General features: G+C 62.6%; 1 protein-coding gene and 1 long non-coding RNA gene across 2 annotated transcripts; one reads left to right on the forward strand and one right to left on the reverse strand.

Moving 5' to 3' along the window:
* The first annotated feature begins 1,342 nt into the window (after nt 1-1,342).
* Nucleotides 1,343-13,165, forward strand: LOC121658442. Its single transcript, XM_042015358.1, has 4 exons — nt 1,343-1,573; nt 2,068-2,188; nt 2,965-3,384; nt 13,078-13,165. The coding sequence occupies exons 1-4, from the start codon at nt 1,426-1,428 to the stop codon at nt 13,163-13,165; spliced, it is 777 nt and encodes a 258-aa protein (XP_041871292.1). The 5' UTR covers nt 1,343-1,425.
* A 1,710-nt stretch (nt 13,166-14,875) lies between these two features.
* Nucleotides 14,876-16,331, reverse strand: LOC121658634. The gene is made up of 2 exons (XR_006014018.1): nt 15,360-16,331; nt 14,876-15,258 (listed from the first exon to the last, which is right to left on the reverse strand). It is a non-coding gene; the product is annotated as an uncharacterized LOC121658634 (long non-coding RNA).
* Between the last annotated feature and the right edge of the window lie 23 nt (nt 16,332-16,354).

Raw genomic sequence — 16,354 nt, forward strand, 5'->3', positions numbered from 1 at the left:
GGGCGAGGGGACGAGGAAGCCTGCAAAGTTGCTCACTCAGCCACCAGCAATTGCAGTGATCCTGTCTGCGTGTGCAGATTCCTCTGCTGACCGGGCTGGAGCCCAGGCCTCCACTCTGCTCTGCTTCCAGGGGCGATGCATCCTTATCCGGGCTGTGCAGAGTCCAGCCAGTCCCACACCCAGCCCTTCTGATCCCGATGGGGTGCGTGGAGGGGACAGATCTGACACCTTTCCAGCTGCAATAGGTCCCAGCTGAAAGACAACTCCCAGCATGACCCCAGCTCACCAGTTCATCCCAGTTTAGCAGCGAAGCTGGGGTGACCAGCGTGTATCTGGAGTTCAGATTCCTTCCTTGCTTCCTGTTGATCCAAAAACACATGAAACCCCAACCTGCCCCACACAGGCGAGGCAAAGGGCTGCTGTAAAGCCAGGTGCTGTGTCTCTCCCTGCACCCATGTGTTATTCCATCTATGACTCACGTGTTATTAGCAGCCAAGCAATATTCCCAATTCCCTGGAGTTAACCCTTCACTCGTCACTCACAAAAACACGATGTCATAACAAACATCACCGGTATTATCTACTTTAATTATATTGTATCTACCCTGCTCCGGGAACATTAACAGCGACGGCGACTTGGTTCTGGGGAGATGCTCCGTGGAGCTGTGGGGAGGGAGGTTACGAGGTGCTCAGGAAGTTGGAGAGCAGCTCCCTGCTCTGCCACCACTGTCCCGAGGGGCCTTGTTCACCACCTTCCCTCCTGGCATTCCCTTTGGGACATGGCCAAGAGGGGACGCAAAAAAATTGGAGGAGCAGGGTATCAGCAAACAGAAGGGATATTTCCAGGCCTCAGATAGAGCTTTTGATTAAAAAAAAAAAAAAAAAAAAAATAGTTAAAAGTGGGGGGGAAAGGAAAAAAGGACATGCTTGGCTCCATGGGCACACTTGGCTCCATGGGCATACTTGGCTCCATGGGGGTTTTGAGGGCGCAGGGGTGCTGAGTTGGAGAGAGTGACGAAGTGCACCCCAGATTGTCGGGGGGGGCTGCAGAGGGGGGTGTGTGTCCCCAAATCCTGCATCCCTAAGGAGGGGGTGCGCAGTGCGGGTGCAACCCGGGAGAGGGCAGCAATGCCCCGCGCATCCCACTGGGACCTCGGGGAGGGGGGGCAGCCTGGGGGGGGGGGGGGGTTACCCTCCCCCCGGGATATCCCCCCCAAAACATCCCCTCTCTGGAAGTGTCCCCCCCCTCCCAGGGCGGCGCTCAACGGCCGCGCGCCCGTTGCGCCCCTCCCTGCGCGCTTCGCAGCGACTGGGAGGAGAAAAAAGGGGGGGGGAAGGAAGGAGGGGAAAAAAAAGAGGGGGGGAAAGGAAGGACTACAAGGCCCGGCATGCCCCGGCGGTGCTGCACGGCTCCCCGGGGTGCCGGATGCTGGCCGTGCCGCTGACAGCGGAGAGAAGCGGAGCCGCGGTCCCCGCCGCGCACGGAGAGAGGAGCGAGGGGCTGGGCGCGCCTGGCCGCCGGCTCTGCTCCCCCCCTTTTATCCCAGCCCCCACAAAGCCGGGAGCGGCAGAAGGCAAGAGAGAGGGAGGAGGTGGTGGAGGAGGAGGAGGAGGAGGAGGAGGAGGAGGAGGGAGGAGGAGGAGGAGGAAGGGGGGAGGCAGCGGCAAGCCAGGGCTCTGCTGCGCTGTGTCTTTCTTTGCTTTCCGCAGGCGGCGAGCGGCGGAGGCGCAGAGGGGAGGTCGGTTCCCCTCCGCCTCCCGCTCCGCTGCCTTTTGTGTGTGTGTGAGAGGCGAAGGGGGGGGGCGACAAAAAAGGAGGGAAAAAAAAGGGGGAAAAAAAAGGTGAAAAAAAGGGGGAGAAAAAAAAAAAAGGAGAAAAAAGGGAGAAAAATAAGCTAAGCGGTAGAGGGGAGAGAAAATCCCGGAAAAAATAAAATAGAGGGGTGGAGGGGGGGGGAGAGGGAAGGAGGAAAGAGCAGGCAGGGGACGGAGGAGGGGGCGGGCTGGCAGGAGCGGAGTTGCCTGGGGAGAATGTGAGCAGGAGGCGCTGGAAATGCTCTCGTTGAAGGTGGCGAGCGGTGCCGAGGGCTCCGGGACCCCCGCGGCCGGTCAGGACGCAGCCCCGGCGGGCGGCAGGAGCCTCCCCAAGCGGGCGGGCTCCGAGGGGCGCGGAGCGCAGGAGCCGGCGGGTGAGTACCGGGGACCCCCGCCTTTGTGTGGGACTGGGAGGGGGGAGGACACACGGGACACCCCCTTTGGGCAGAGCGGGGTGGGGGGGGAGGAGGCGGCGTGTCGCGTGTATGTGTCCCCCCCTCGCCGTCCCCTCCGCTGAAGTTGCGCGGCGAGTTGGTGCCAAATTGCCGGAGTTTAATGGCACTTGTGGTGGGGAGGGGCGTGCGGGCGTGGGGGGGGCCCGGGGCGAGCCCCCCATGGCGGGGGGCTGCCATCTCCACGAGTTCGGCCGCGTCCCCCTGGACACCCCCCCACCTCTACCCCCCCGGGTGCGAGCGGTGAGTGACAGCTGTCAGAGCCGGCTCCGGCCACTAGAAGGCAGAGCCTGTCAACAGCGCGGGGGGCTAGGGGGGCTCCCCGGGGAACGTGGGGGACCCCCCGGGGCACAGCATCCCACCCCTTCCTCTGGCAGGCTGTCTCCGGGGAGCGGTGGGCCGCCCCGCGGGGGCACTCCCGGGAGGGTGCGGGGTGAGGGGCGTGCGGGAGGCTTCCCCCAGCCCCGCCGGTGAAGTTGCGTGGTCCGTGGCGCGGGGCTCGGCGAGCGGTTGTTACTCCGGTGCCTGTCATCCCCCCTCTGATTTGTTTTTATCGATCAGCTGATTTAAAACCCCCCCGCGCGGCCCCTCGGTGCTTGCGACAGGGACCGCGGGGGACCGCGATGGCTTTGGCGGGGGCTGGAGTCACCCCACGGGGTCACGCTGACGCCAGACTCTCTGTGTTTGGTGTCCCCAAGGCCGACGCAGGTGGAGACACCTGAGTCCCCGCTTGTTTACGTGCTGGGGGGACGACGTGGCTGTGCCCAGGACCAGGTGGCCTCGTGCATCCAGCCCCTCTGCCCGTGGCTGCCAGGAGAGCCCCCCAAAAGCAGCGGGGTGAGCTCATTGTGTGCCACAGCGCGCGGTGGAGTCACTCCAGATTTATCCTGGCGTGACAGAGAGCAGAAGCGAACCCCCGGGGTGACGGGCACGGATCCTGCCCCGCTCGCTTTCCCACCCTGGTGCCGGCGTGGTCTGAGTCGGGGGCGCGTGGTCCAAATTGGGGCCCCGTGGTCTGAATTGGGGCCCCCCTCCCAAGCCTCTCCCCCTTTCCTCGCCCCCCCAGGTGTCCCCTTACACTGGCTTCTCCTGCTGGGCTGTGGAATTTGCAGGGGAGGGTGGTGGTGGTGGTGGTGGTGGGGAGCGGGGGGTGGAAGAGGAGGGCGGAGGGGGGGGCTGGAGAAGGGATGGCGCGGCGCCAAATTCCGCTCTGCCATGTCTCTGTAACCTGAATAGGCCAACTCCATCCCCGGTGCGAGTCCCCCGGGGCTCTGCCGCGCTCCGATGCAGTCAGGCGGGAGGTGGCTTTCGCTCGGCTGTTGGCGTGTCCCCCCTCTACACCCCGCCAGCCCCAGTCCGGTTCCCTCCCGGACAGCGGCCGGAGCCACCGCGCGCCCGCCGGGAGCCGGTCGGGCAGGAGGTGGAGATGGTTTGGGGGAGAGGGGTTGGCACTGTGGCGGGGACGGGGTAGCCAAGGACATGCCGGGAGCGGGGCGGCCGGCGGAGGAGAAGTCATGGAAGCCCATGGAAGGTTACGGGAAGGGGGGGGGGGCCCCCCCCCCGGCGCTGCCCTGGCCTCCTTAGAGGAGGCAGCAGAGACCCGGGGCAGGCTATTTCTGCTGAGATCCCGAGGAAAGCTCTGGGAGAATTGTGGGCTTCTATAAATAGTGTGTGTCAGCCGAGTGGAAACAGGGCCTTGAAATGCTCCTGCTATTCTCCCGAGTGCTTGGAACCAGCTCTTGGTAAACAGGGCAGCGGTGGGGAGGGCTGTTTCCTTCTTCCGGGCTCGGTAACAGGAGCGGGAGGGATGGGGGGGGATTTTTGCCTGGTGATATGGCAGCGTTCCCCCCCTGGGGCCAGCCGGCTGGATGCTGGGCTGTGGCCGGGCTGCCCGGATGCGGGATGGCCCCTGAATGCGTCGCAGATGTGTGTCCTCCCCCCGCTGCCGTCCCCTCCCCAGCCCCACCGCCCGCCAAACTTCGTGGCTGGGATGTGCCGTGTGGTCCGGACATGGTCCTTGGGGAGCCAGTGATGCTGGGGGAGGTTTGTGGGATGTGAGGGCTCAGCTGGCCGGGAGATGCTCAGCACACCCCCTCCTCTGGCCGGCATAGAGGTGTGTGGGGTCACAGCCCCATTCCCTCTCTCCCCACCGCGTGTCCATCCATCCGTCCATCCCGGCTGGACTTGTTCCCGCTCTGCCTCAGGGCACATGCTGAGCGATGCCTTGGCCCCGTGTGCGTGCTGGAGGGCAAGGATTTGATCCCGTGGGACCTTCCCAGGCATGTCTGGACACCCAGGGTGCTGGGGACTTTGTTCCTCAGGGGGCTCTGCATGTGGAGGGGACATGGTGACATGTTCCCAGCGTGTTTGCTTGGCTCTGGGGCACATCCTGGCAGCCCCAGTGCTGTGGTGAGTGTTCAGCTTCCCACGAGGACCCTAGCATCATGCTCTTGTCATCTCCCCTCGCACCCACACCCCAGTATTCACCCTGTGCTGCAGACAGTGGCTCGAAAGCTGCCTTGTTATTATTTTCCTTAAAAATAACACAAAAGGGAAATAACTGGGCTGTGCTCACCTCCCCACTGGGAGTTTTTAGGGTGATGTACAGTGGGCTGCATGGTGGGAGGGATCCAGTGCACTTCTGGTGGGATTTGGTGTTGGATTCGGAGTTCACCAGGGTGTCACAGGGCTGGGGGGCCCACCCCGTCCCTATGTGCTGCCTGCCCGGGTGCTCGGTGCCGGCACAGTGGAGTGTGTTCTCGGCGTGGGTGGGAAGGGGCGAGCGCCAGTCCGGTGGGGTTTTTTTTCCTTCTCCATCTTTCTTTTTTTTTTTTTCTTTCCCTTTTTTCTTTCTTTTTTTTCCCTCCCTCTCTGTGGGTTGAGCGTTGGGGCGACAGACAGGGAAAGTCTGAGCAATGGTCTCCGTGCTGGTGCTGTCTTCAATCACCGCGTCCCAGAATCCCTCGCTCTGGGCCTTCTAGGCACAAGGGCTTACAGCGAAAATCGGCAGCTGCAGCTGCGAGTGAAAGCACAAGAGCCCGGCTGGGTCTTTGGCATCGGCAGGAGAGCAAAAAAAAAAGCTGGGGGAGGCGAGGAGGGAAGGGAAAAGGCGGGGGGAAATGTGCCCTGTGGTTTTTTTCCAGGCTTGCCACCGAGGGTTGTGTTTCAGAGCATCGGTTCCCGGGCGCGGGAAGAGGCGGGAGGATGGGGGGTGCGGAGCGATGCCTCCGGGGAGCTCATTAAAATCTGTCGGCTCCCCCCTTTCGCCGGCCGAGAGAGGCTGGATATGGAGGGAAGGAGGGAGGGACGTGCTGGGAAGGAACATGCCGGCAAACCGGCTGCCCGGTGGGGACAGTTGCCGGCCCAGGCAGGAACGCTGCCCCGGGGGCTCACCTGTCGGAGCACGTCGGCCGCGGCGTGCCAGCGAGGCCGTGACAGGGGCTGGCGTGTGCCGGGGACTCCCTCGGCGCTGCGAGAAACCCCCTGGATGCTGCGCCAGGCTCAGAGGGGTGATGAGCTGTCCTGGTGCCGGGGTGGTGGTGGGTAGGTTATGGGTATTCAGGCGATGCCGGGGGTCAGTGGGGTGCAAGCAGGAAGGGGTGTGTGAGTGGGAGGTGTCAGCACGTGCATGGGCAGCATCGAGAGTGTTGGCTGTGCAGGCAGGGTTTGATGTGCGGGTAGGGTGTGCGGACAGGGTTTGGTGCACAGGCAGAGACTGGCATGCAGGAAGGGTTTGGTGTGCAGGTAGAGTTTGGTGTGCGGGCAGGGTTTGGTGTGCAGGTAGTTTGGTGTACAAGACAGAGGGTGCAGGCAGGGATTGGTGTACTGGCAGGGTTTGGTGTGCACAGGTAGGGTTTGGTGTGCTCGCAGAGATTGATGTATTGGGGTGAGGTTGGCTTGGACATCCTGAGTGCTAAGGTGGGTCTGGGTAGGTGTTGGCAGGGGACATGCCACCCTGGCAGAAACACCTCCTTCCCCTCCCCAGTGAAGGGGACTGACAGTGTTGGGGATCCCCCTTCCCATTCCAAATCCCATGGCTTGCCGGAGGGAGAGTGTTGGTGCAGCCTGGCCTGGCACAGTGTGGGGAGACAAGGAAGAGGCAGAATGTGGTATTGATCCTCTCAGAGGGAGAGTGAAGCAGTTCTGGCATCCTCCAGCTCCAATCCTCTGCCCTTCCCACAGCTCAACAAGCTCCAGGCAGAGAGAGCAGCATGCCATGCCATGCCATCCCATGCCATGCCATGCCATGCCATCCCATCCCATCCCATCCCATCCCATCCCATCCCATCCCATCCCCGTGCTGCCGCCTCCAGGGCCCCAAGCCCCACGCACACTCTCCCTTCTTCTCTCTTCCCTCTTCCCTCTTTCCTCTTCCCTCTTCGCCTCCTGCTGACTTCAGCGCATCGGCTTGGGCTCAGCGCCTGAACATTCCTCGCAAAACCTGGGCCTAAAATATCTGGAGGAGGATGGAGCGCCTTGGGCGAGGGAGATGAGCTCCTCAGCTGCAGGAAAGAGGGAGGCTGCCGGGCTGGAGGCAGCAGGGACGCTCTGCTCCCTGCCAGCTGCCAGCCCCGCTGGCCCCCCGGGAAAACGCCAGGAATAAATCTTGCCTGGTGAAGTCAGTGGTTTGGTTTGGTTTGGTTTGGTTTGGTTTGGTTTGGTTTGGTTTGGATGTGCCCGGGCAGAAGCAGGGGCAGTGGGGAGCACGGCACTCTGTGGAGCACCAGATGAGTGTCACAGGGAGCAGGGATGGCGTTGGGAGTGGGGTGACAGAAGGGCAGGGTGTCATGGAGTGTGGTGACAAAAAACCAGCGTGACAGGGAGAGCAGGATCACAGGGGAACAGGGTAGCAGGGTGACAGTGGATCAGGGTGGCAGGGAATGGGATGAAGGGGGAGCAGGAGAACAGGGTGCCATGGGAGAGCAGTGGCAGAGAGCAGGGTGGCAGGGAATTAGGGTGACAGCGGAGCAGGGTGACAGTGGAGCAGGGTGATAGAGGAGCAAGGTGGCAGTGGAACGGGACGGAAAGGTGACAAGGGAGCAGGGTGGCAGGAGAGTGAGCTGGGCTGGGGTGGCTGAGGAGGGACAATAACTGCTGGGAGGGAGGTGCTACGCGGGAGCTGTGTGAGAACCAGTTTGCGAGGTCCAGATTGGCAGCAGATCCTGAACCAGGAGGAGCTGAGCATCCATACGGCCCCTGCCGAGATCAGACGCGACGACAGCGACTCGGTTTGGGGGAAGAAATTGGAGGCGGGGGAAGCTTTTTTGCTGAAATGAAATTTGAACCCCGAAGTGGGAGGGAAGTGGAGGTGGGGGGCACGGCTCTCTCCACATGGTTATTACTGCTGTTTTCCACCCAGCTGAAAGGAGAATGTAGCTTAATATGGACCCACGGGGAGGAGAAGCACTCGGGAACGGGGATTTGGCAGAAGGGAGCTGGGAAACAGCGAGAGGAACGTAGAGGTGAGAGTGGCCAGGGCTTTGCCCAGGGAGGAGAGGACAGAGCCGGGCTGGAACAAGGCGCTATTGTTCTTGGCGAGCAGGGGGCCGGCCGCGGCCCCCCCAGACCCGCAGAGCTGGCGCGGATGTGGGGAAGGTTTTTGGGACCGGTTTTTCCCGGCGGATTGCTGGCTGGGGAGTGGGAAGAGCTCACTGTGCTGGGGTGCACCGAAGGGAGCTCGCAAAACACCCAGGGAGGCAAAGGGAGACTCTCGCGTTTGATGGGGAGGTGACAGCAGGTGAGAGGACGGGGTGAGGAGGGGGAATTTCGGATCAGTGAGCGGGAGTGGGGGTGGTGGGGCAGGGGCTTGGTGGCCAGAGGACAGTGTGGGGATGGGGCAAAACCCAGTGTCCTTCATTTTGCCAGCACAGCAGCTCCTGCTTGATGTGTGTGTGGGGCTGGGGAGGTCAAAATGGAGGGTCTGGGGACCTTGCTGGCCTGGGGACCTCTGTCACCCCATGATTCACGTCCTGCCACGATCCCCTCTTGGCTGTTGGCATCTCTCCAGTGGTCCCCACTGAGCCCTGCTATCCCACATGTCCCTTTGGTCCTTTGCCCCAGCACCCGACATCGCCGCCTTCGGCACTTCGCTGCTGCTGTTGATGTCATGTGCCACGTTGCCACAGCCACCGGCTGTCCCCTGGGCCATGACAGTGCTTGGGGACACCCCAGGGTGCCAGTGAGCAGGAATGTGGGGAACCAGCAAGCTCATGGGGCTGGAGGAAGAGGAGGAGGAGGAGCGGAATGGAGGGATGTGCAATCCCATGGGCTCTGGGAGCTGTGGCCGGGGAGGGGACGACGAGGCAGGGGCCAGGCTCAGGGCAAAGCTGAGCTTACCCCAGCCCTTCCTGGGCTCCCCATGCCTTGGCCCTCCCAGCCCAGCTGGGAAAGAAAGACCCCCCTGCAGCACATCCCTGGCATTTGCTCCCCATCCCCCCAGTTCCCACCTCTCTGATGCTTCCAACGCAGTGATGCCCTAAAGGCAGCAGAAGCACCTTCGCAAGTGCACACTAAATATTTGAACATGCTTGGGTGCTCTGGCACTGCTGCTGCTCTCGCTCTTCCCCGTGCTCTTCCCTGGTCTCGCTGGACTCCCCAAATTTAGTGGGTACCCCTCCTTTCCTTTGGTGGGGGCTCCTCCTTTCCTTCCAGAGAGGGGTGTGATATTTGCTCGGCAGCTCTTGCTCAGAATTATTTGCTCCAACCAAGGCAGTGCTTGGCATCACCGTGTCACCCCGGGTGTGTGTCATCGTGTGTCCCCCCCTCCCCAGCCCACCCGCTGCCAGCCCTGGCTGCACGTGGTGGTACCACAGTATCCGCGCGACGCCCGCCTCCCCATCCTTCATCCCTCCTCTTCCTCCCAGCCTCAGCACCCTGCAGCCGGGCTGGGTGCCCAATGGGGCGGGAAGGGGGGGAGCAGTGTTCCCCTCCCCTCCCCGGCATTCCTTGGGAGTGAAACACAAGAGCTGGCAGGGCACTCCTGCTTTCTCTGGCCTCCGCTCCTCCGGTGCCTGAACAAAGCCCTCCTGCCTCTCCCAGGAACCTGGGGTTTGAAACAGGAGAGACGGCTGGTGCTGCGTGGCAATGCCCTCCTCGCGTGTATTTTGGGTTCTGTGGTGGGTGGGGGACAGAGGTGGGCAGAGTCCCCATGGGGGGCAGCTCTGGACAAGGTACCCCAGGGTGCCCACAAGCACTATGCCTGCCTTAAGAACTGTTGGCATCCTCCCCAACCTGGGTTTTGCTTCCCCACCATCTCACTGCCATCATATTGCCATGGAAACTGAGCCCTGAGGAGTACCAGTTCAACTCCAGTTTGCCCCCAGTTTGGTCCTAGTTTGGCCCCAGCTCTCTTCCCAACCCATCTGTGACAACACGAGTTGGTGTATCCTTCATCCCACCATCCAGGATGATGTATCCCACAGGGAATGTGCGCTCCGTCCCCCTTCCTAATGTCCAACACGCCCCCTCCTCACCACGCAAAGCCCCCCCCACCCTCCCCACCACCCCCGGTGAAACAGGCCCCTGTTGGAGCGCAGTCCCCGACAGCGAAGGTTATTTTAATGGATGCATTACTTTAAACGAACCCTCCGCCATCTGTTCCACCCCCTAATTACGCATGCAAAAAAAAGCCCATCTCACAGCCAGCGCAGGAGAAAGTAAAGATATAAGTGATTTAAATGCATGTATCCACAGCTCCGCCAGCAGCTGGGCTGGGCTGCGCTCCTCGGCTGCCTGGCGAGCTGGGCAACTTGGAGGCAAGAAGGCAAAAGGGATGGTTCTCCTGGATCTGGCAGCGCCAACAGCTCAGGAGGGCAGCCATGGTGCTGGGTGGATGGTGTGCGCAGCAGGCTTTGGAGCACGGTGGCTGTATCCATCCATCCCTCCATCCATCCCTCCATCCATCCCTCCCTCCATCCTGCCATGGCCTCTCCCCGTCACCCCCTGAAGGTTAGCGCTGCCCGCCGGCTGCCAGCCTCGGTGTGGCGGCGGCTGAGCCTTCAAAGCGCGGGGACACGCGACCGTCCCCAGGCTGCCGCTGTGCATGGCGGGGGCTTGGGGGAGAGCACCCCCCAGCTTGGCCAGGCTCCTTGTCCTGACGCTGTTCGGAGGTGACTGAAGGGGCAGGGGGTCCCATGGGGATGAGGATGGGTGTGCCTGGCCTCCGGGTGACACTGGGTGCTTGTTCTCTGGGAGAGAGGCTGAGGAGGGAGGCTTTCCCCCCACGCTGTTTTTCCCAAGCAGTAGCTCTGTTTCTATGAGCCATCCCAAGATCCAGGGGATCTTGGGCCCTGAGTGCTCCCAGATGATGTTCAACCCTGGGGGCCTGTCCTTTGGGACAGCAGAAGGTGAGAGTGGAGTGGGGAGACTGAATGAGACCCGCTTGGAGGGGCAGAGCTCATAGGTGATGAAAAAAACCCGTTTTTACATCAATCTCCTGCTTTGCAGAGTCCCAGCAGGGACAGGGAGGTGACAACAGTTTAGGTGGCTGCGTCCATCCCCTGTCCAGGGCGAAACAGGGGGGAACCCTGTATCCAGGGCTGCCCCACTGTGACTCAGTTTCCCCCATCCCCAGTACAAACCACCCACAGGGATGGGATGGGTGACTGGCGTGGCTTTGGGTGACCCCACGGTGACAACGCAGGACCATGACCACCACAGCAGGGCCACCGCCTGGCGCCGGAGCCGACAGCAGTCCTGGGTGCCCGTTGTCCCCCCCTCTCCCTCCGTCTCCTTCCCTCCGTGCCTGACTGCAGCAGATGCGCCAGCTCTGCAGGAAGAGGGAATTAAGTTGGGCTGGAGGAATTTTAAAGATTGCTGCAGGCCTGAGGGTCTTAGATCCCCCCGCGGAGATGGGCAGTCATGCAGAATTAATCCTATCGGCAGCCTGGCTCGGCTTCAGCCGGTGCAGAGCTCCGGGAGAGCGCGCGGGAGCGCGGGGGGCGATGCTGGGGGCGGCTGAGCCAGCCCCGGCGCCTCTCAGCGTCGATGGGAAATTAATAATGAAAAATTAAAAGCCCCAATTCAGCCTTTCACCCCCCTCCTTCCTTCTCCCCATCAGCCTGGAGGTGGGACTCGTAGGGGGGAAGGAGGTGGGTGGATTCTGCAAAGCTTAAGGAAAACCTGTTTGCCGTAGCCAACAGAGCCCGTGGTGGGAGAAAATGCTGGGGCCACATCCTGCTCCCGGTGCACGGAGCTGTGGCACAGCTGGGGCTCAGCCGTGCGCCACAGGGGGCTGGCTGGGCCTGGCATGGGGACACCCCTTTGCTGCCATCGCCCAGCTCCATCTGCAGTGAGGTCACGCAGAGGCAGGAGCAGGCTGGGGTGACAGCGAGCACGTTGGGGTGACAAGAAGGAGGTTGAGGTGGCAAGAGGGAGGTGGGGTTGCAGGAGGGAGGTTGTGACAGGAGCTGGTTGGAGGGGCAGTAGGAAGGTTGAGGTGGCAGGAGGCAGGATGGGAAGGTAAGAGCAGGTTGAAGTGGCAGGAGGCAGGTTGGGGTGCTGTGCCAGCGCAGGGGACACAGGGACACACCAGACATCCCCACGTGCTGCACCAGCTGCCCGCCACATCCAAGGGGACGCCAGGGTGACATCTGGGTGCCCCGTGGCTCTGCCAGCCCCACAGGCAGCCTTGTCCCTATCGTCCCTCCTGGCTGCCGGGGCCGTGGTGCCACCGTGCCAGTGGGCTCGGTGGCTTCGTGACGCCGGGCAGGGCGGCCCGCAAGGGCTCTGCAGCTGCTGCCGAACCCTCTGCTCCTCCAGTTTATAAATAATGCAGCACCGAGGCGTGTTGGCAGTGCCCGCACACGCCTGCAGCCCTGGCATGGCGGCGGCGCTTTGGGGGTGAGCGACGGGTGCTCTCACCCCGGCTGGGCGACACCGAGCCATGCCATCCCGGCGGGGAGGTGGCAAACCCTGGTGGGTCCCCCGCTCCCCTTGCTCCCCAGCCTGTCCCCCAGCCCCACATGGCCGGGGTGGGTGGTGGCGGTGGTGGGTGCCCGCGGTGACCCCACGCGTGGGGACGTCCCCAAGCCTCACGACAGTGGCGCGGAAGGCGACGCGCAGCTTGCGGGGTTGCCATGGCGATGTGCTGGCGCTAACGAACCCGAGTAAACATTAACGAGGGAGAGCCCCACGCGGGTGGGTGCGAGCGTGGGGACCCAGGCGTCCTGCGGGGCTGGGTGCTGGGGTGGGGACACATCGTCCCCGTGTGGGGTGCACCGGGAGATTCTCCCCAGGTGGTCCCTTCCAGGTGCTGTGTGAGGCTGGGGTTTAATCGTCAGCTGGGACCTACTGGGAGCTCTGGGTGCTGGGTGAGGTCCTTGGGGGCAGGATGTCAGTCCCCTTCTCACTTCGGGGGCACCCAGAGTGGGGAGGTCCCCACCTTGAGGTCCCAGGGGTCCTGCCGTGCCCCGGCACTGCTACCCCGCTCTGGCCACCGTCACCCTCTTTGCAGCGCCCGTGGGTGCTGGCTCGGAAGGGGATGAGTCCCCAGGGTGCCCCCGGGCGCTGGTGGGGACCTCGGGGTATTCCTGGCAGCAGCTGCCACCGCCGCTGCAGTTGTCACCGTGACTCAATCCCCGCGTTCCTCCTTCCCCATGGCCACGCCGGCACAGGGACCCACACCGTACTTTGGGTGGGGGTCAGGGTGGGGGCAGCCCCCACGCCGGCACCTCTACCGTGCCCGAGGTCCCCTCCAACATTTAATGGTGCTGCAGCTCATTAAACGGAGGTGCAGGTGCCCCCGGTACCTTCATCCTCCCGGAGGGCTCTTAATGAGCGGCTGCTAACGAGCGCCCGCGCTCCCCTTCCAGCCCCGGCAAGAGGCTGATTGGCGAGAGGCACCCGCGGGCTCCTTTCAGGGGCTTCGAGGGGTCCAGCGACCCCTTTGCCGTGCTGTAGACGTGGCCTTTGCACCGTGCACGAGGGTCCCACGTCACCGACACTGCACAGGTGTCACACCCATCCTCAGCTTCTCAGTGTGTGCATCATGGGCACCTGGTGCCCTGTGCCTCAGTTCCCGCCCCCCCTCTCCCCCCATCCCCGGGACACAGGGCCTTGGGGATGGGCACCAGTGCTCACAGACGTGCAGAGGTGTGGGTTGAGGCTGCTGTTGGTCCTGCCAGCCCCATTTTTGTCCCCAGAGTCACACTGTACAAAGCCACCCAACCCCTGGGAAGACCTGCTTGGGTCTGTCTGCATGGGGGACTCCAGGGGGTTTGGCAGAGGGGCTGTGAGGGTCCTGTGCACCCCAGAAACAACCCAGTGGCACTGAGGGTGCCGGGCAGTGGGTGCTCAGAGGAGGTGGGCTGGGGGATGCCTGGCTCAGGGGGACTCTTAAGCTCGTCCCCCTCTTTTGGAGGCTGTAGTGGGGAGAGCCCATCCTGCAAAGAGCCATCGACCCACACCAGGGCTGGGTCCCCCAGCTCCCCACCGAAGGGAGCCCTAATCCTCGGTGACACGGTGCCCAGCTCCATGGTGGCTAATTGCAGTGTCCCCAGCTGAGGATTACAGTTTAAAGCAGGAAAGGAGCAGCAGGAGCAGATGAGCTCCTGAGCAACAAAGCTCCTGTTCCCCTGCAAAGCGACTTTTATTAGGGGTATAATTAAAAGCTGACGGGAGGGGAAAATCATGGGGACGGTCAGGGTGAGGGATGAAGCCACCTGAAGGTCCCTGTGTCCCCCCAGGCGTCCCACTCGCCAGCTGCCCTCTCTGACCACAGCGTTTCTGGCAGGGCAGGAGGCAGCGAGGTGCTGGGCTGGCAGAGGAAATCCAAACTCGGCCCCTATGAAAGGGGCTTTGTGTGCCCAAGAAGGAGCAGCCCTCCTCCTTCTTCTCCTTCTCCTCCTCCTTCTTCTCCTCCTCCTCCTCTTCTTCCTCCTCCTCTTCTCCTGGCCACGGGGCCACTTTCCTGCTTGGGGGTGGCCTCAACGTGGGTGCCAGAGGAAAACTGAGGCACAGGGCAGCATGGCAACCCTGTGGCCTCCTGCCCTGCTCAGACTCCTGAGATTTTCCCCATTACTTGTACCCATGGCTGGGGGTGAGGAAGTCCCTGGGGGTGTGCTGGGGACCCCCATGGGTGCCCCAACTGGTGCCATCCCTGCAGAGTCCCTCAGATAGGTGCTCTGTACCAGGGCTGGCCAAGGCACTGGCAGTGGAGGAGGAGCTGCAGGGACAGACAGACACGAGGACAGAGGGACATCTTCCCCTGTCCCCTTAATGCCACCTGGATTGCCCTTTCCCAACAGCACCACCTACCTCAGTTTCCCTTTCCCCCCTCATGAGTACTGTGCCTGCCCTCTGGCACGACAGGACCCCAGATCACCCGGGGGGAGTTGAACCCTCCTTGGTGACCCCAGCTGCCCCCGCAGACATGGCTGATGTCCCCTGGGAAGGGAACACTTTGTGGCACCCAGTGTTTGGCACCTTTCTGGGTTTCCGCTCGCAGGAACATCGCTCCGGTGCCAGTCCGGTCCTGTGGCAGGGAGGAGGGTGGGTGCAGGCAGGGACCCCCAGCTGGGAGCTGGGCACCGGCCACCTTGGCCTGGCCCAGCCCCAGCCCCAGTGGGCAGTGGGGGGCTTGTTCTTTGCCTGGACAGGAAGATGAATGAATTCCATTATGGGATCGCGATTTTATTCCACGTGTCAGGGAGCCTGAGATTAACTTGCTCACCAGGCTGTGACAAACCCAGACACCCGCGTGCGCACACTCAGGCGCGGGGGCTTCGCACACTTGCCGGGCACGGAGCTGCTGAGACCCTGCCATGCCCACCCAGGGCAAGCAAAGCTGTGCCCATCCACACTGATTCCAGCTGGGAGCCCTTTGGCAGCTGGGGAGGTGGCAAAGACCAAGGCAGGGATCTGGCAGTGCCACTGTGTTCTCCCATGTCCTAAAGGTCCTTTGGCCGCCCAAGGACTTGTATTTTGCAGACAGGCGAGGGGCGAAGCATGATCCCAGCACAGCTCTGGGAGGCCATGTGCTGCCAAGTGACAGGCTGGGAGGGAGGAAGGAAGTGGGACATGGGGGTTTGGGGGCCTTCATGATAGCTGATGACACTGGGGACTTGACAAGACCAATGGGCTGCTCTTATCTCACCTCAGCCAGGTGGTTGCCCACTTTAGGAGGACATGAGGGCTGCGCAGTTGTGTCAGGGCTGTGCTGTGCTGTGCTGTGCTGTGCTGTGCCGTGCTGTGCCGTGCCGTGGCGCGGGGCCGGCTGCTCTCCCCTCACCACCCCCCTGCGCGGGCGCAGGCAGCTGGCTCTGTTTGCTGGAGGCTTTGCACATTCCAGTTCGTGGGTCACTCGCCTTCGAAACCTCTCCAGGGACAGAGGCAGTTGGGAGCCGTAACAAACAACCCAAGGGCTCCAGTGACGCCCGCGCCCGACGCTGCCTGCCAGCTCTGGGGTGGGGGGGCTCAGGAGACGGCCCCCTGCTCCCCTGGGGTGCTGGAAGGCAGCTCTGGGGTGGTGCTGGGAGGTCCCAGTACAAGCAACCAGGAAGGAGGGACACGCCGAGCAGGTTTCCTTGCAGGAGGTGGGAGTGATCACTTTTTGGGGAGCAGTGGAGAGCGCAGGAGGAATGCTGTGGTCACCTCTGCATTGGGGATGGGGGTATGGAGTGGGGATGGGGGTATGGCAGTGGGGCATCATCCATGATCCATATGGGAAGGGGTGGTGGAGTTGGCCAGGCACGGTACGGGCAACATGGGCAGCAAGCATGAGGTGGCTCAGGGCTGGTTGTGGTGTCCTGGAATGTGCATTGGAGCCATCCCGAGGAGTTCCTGGGTCCGGTGGGGTGGTGGGAGTGTGGTGGGAGCGCAGCGTGGCTTGGGGAGGCTGGGCGGTGCAGGGAAGGTCAGCCTTGGCCAGATGCAGCCACTCCACCCTCCTCCAGTGCTTTGCACATTAATGCAAATGCACTGGCCTGAGTGGTTCATTAGCAGCATGTGGAATGGAATAATGCATCCGCATCCCATTAGCCTAATGAAAAAAAGGGAGCCGGCACCTGGAACAAAGCTGCCGACTCTTGGCTAGTGCTCTGGCTCGGCCATGCTGGGCCGTGGGGGCCCCCCTTCCCCTCCCCTCTCCTC

This window comes from Corvus kubaryi, unplaced genomic scaffold (genome assembly GCF_017639235.1).
Source record: "Corvus kubaryi isolate FWS band 111438036 unplaced genomic scaffold, C.kubaryi_AGA036_p1.0 split3-37304, whole genome shotgun sequence".
In the NCBI taxonomy this organism is placed as follows: domain Eukaryota; kingdom Metazoa; phylum Chordata; class Aves; order Passeriformes; family Corvidae; genus Corvus; species Corvus kubaryi.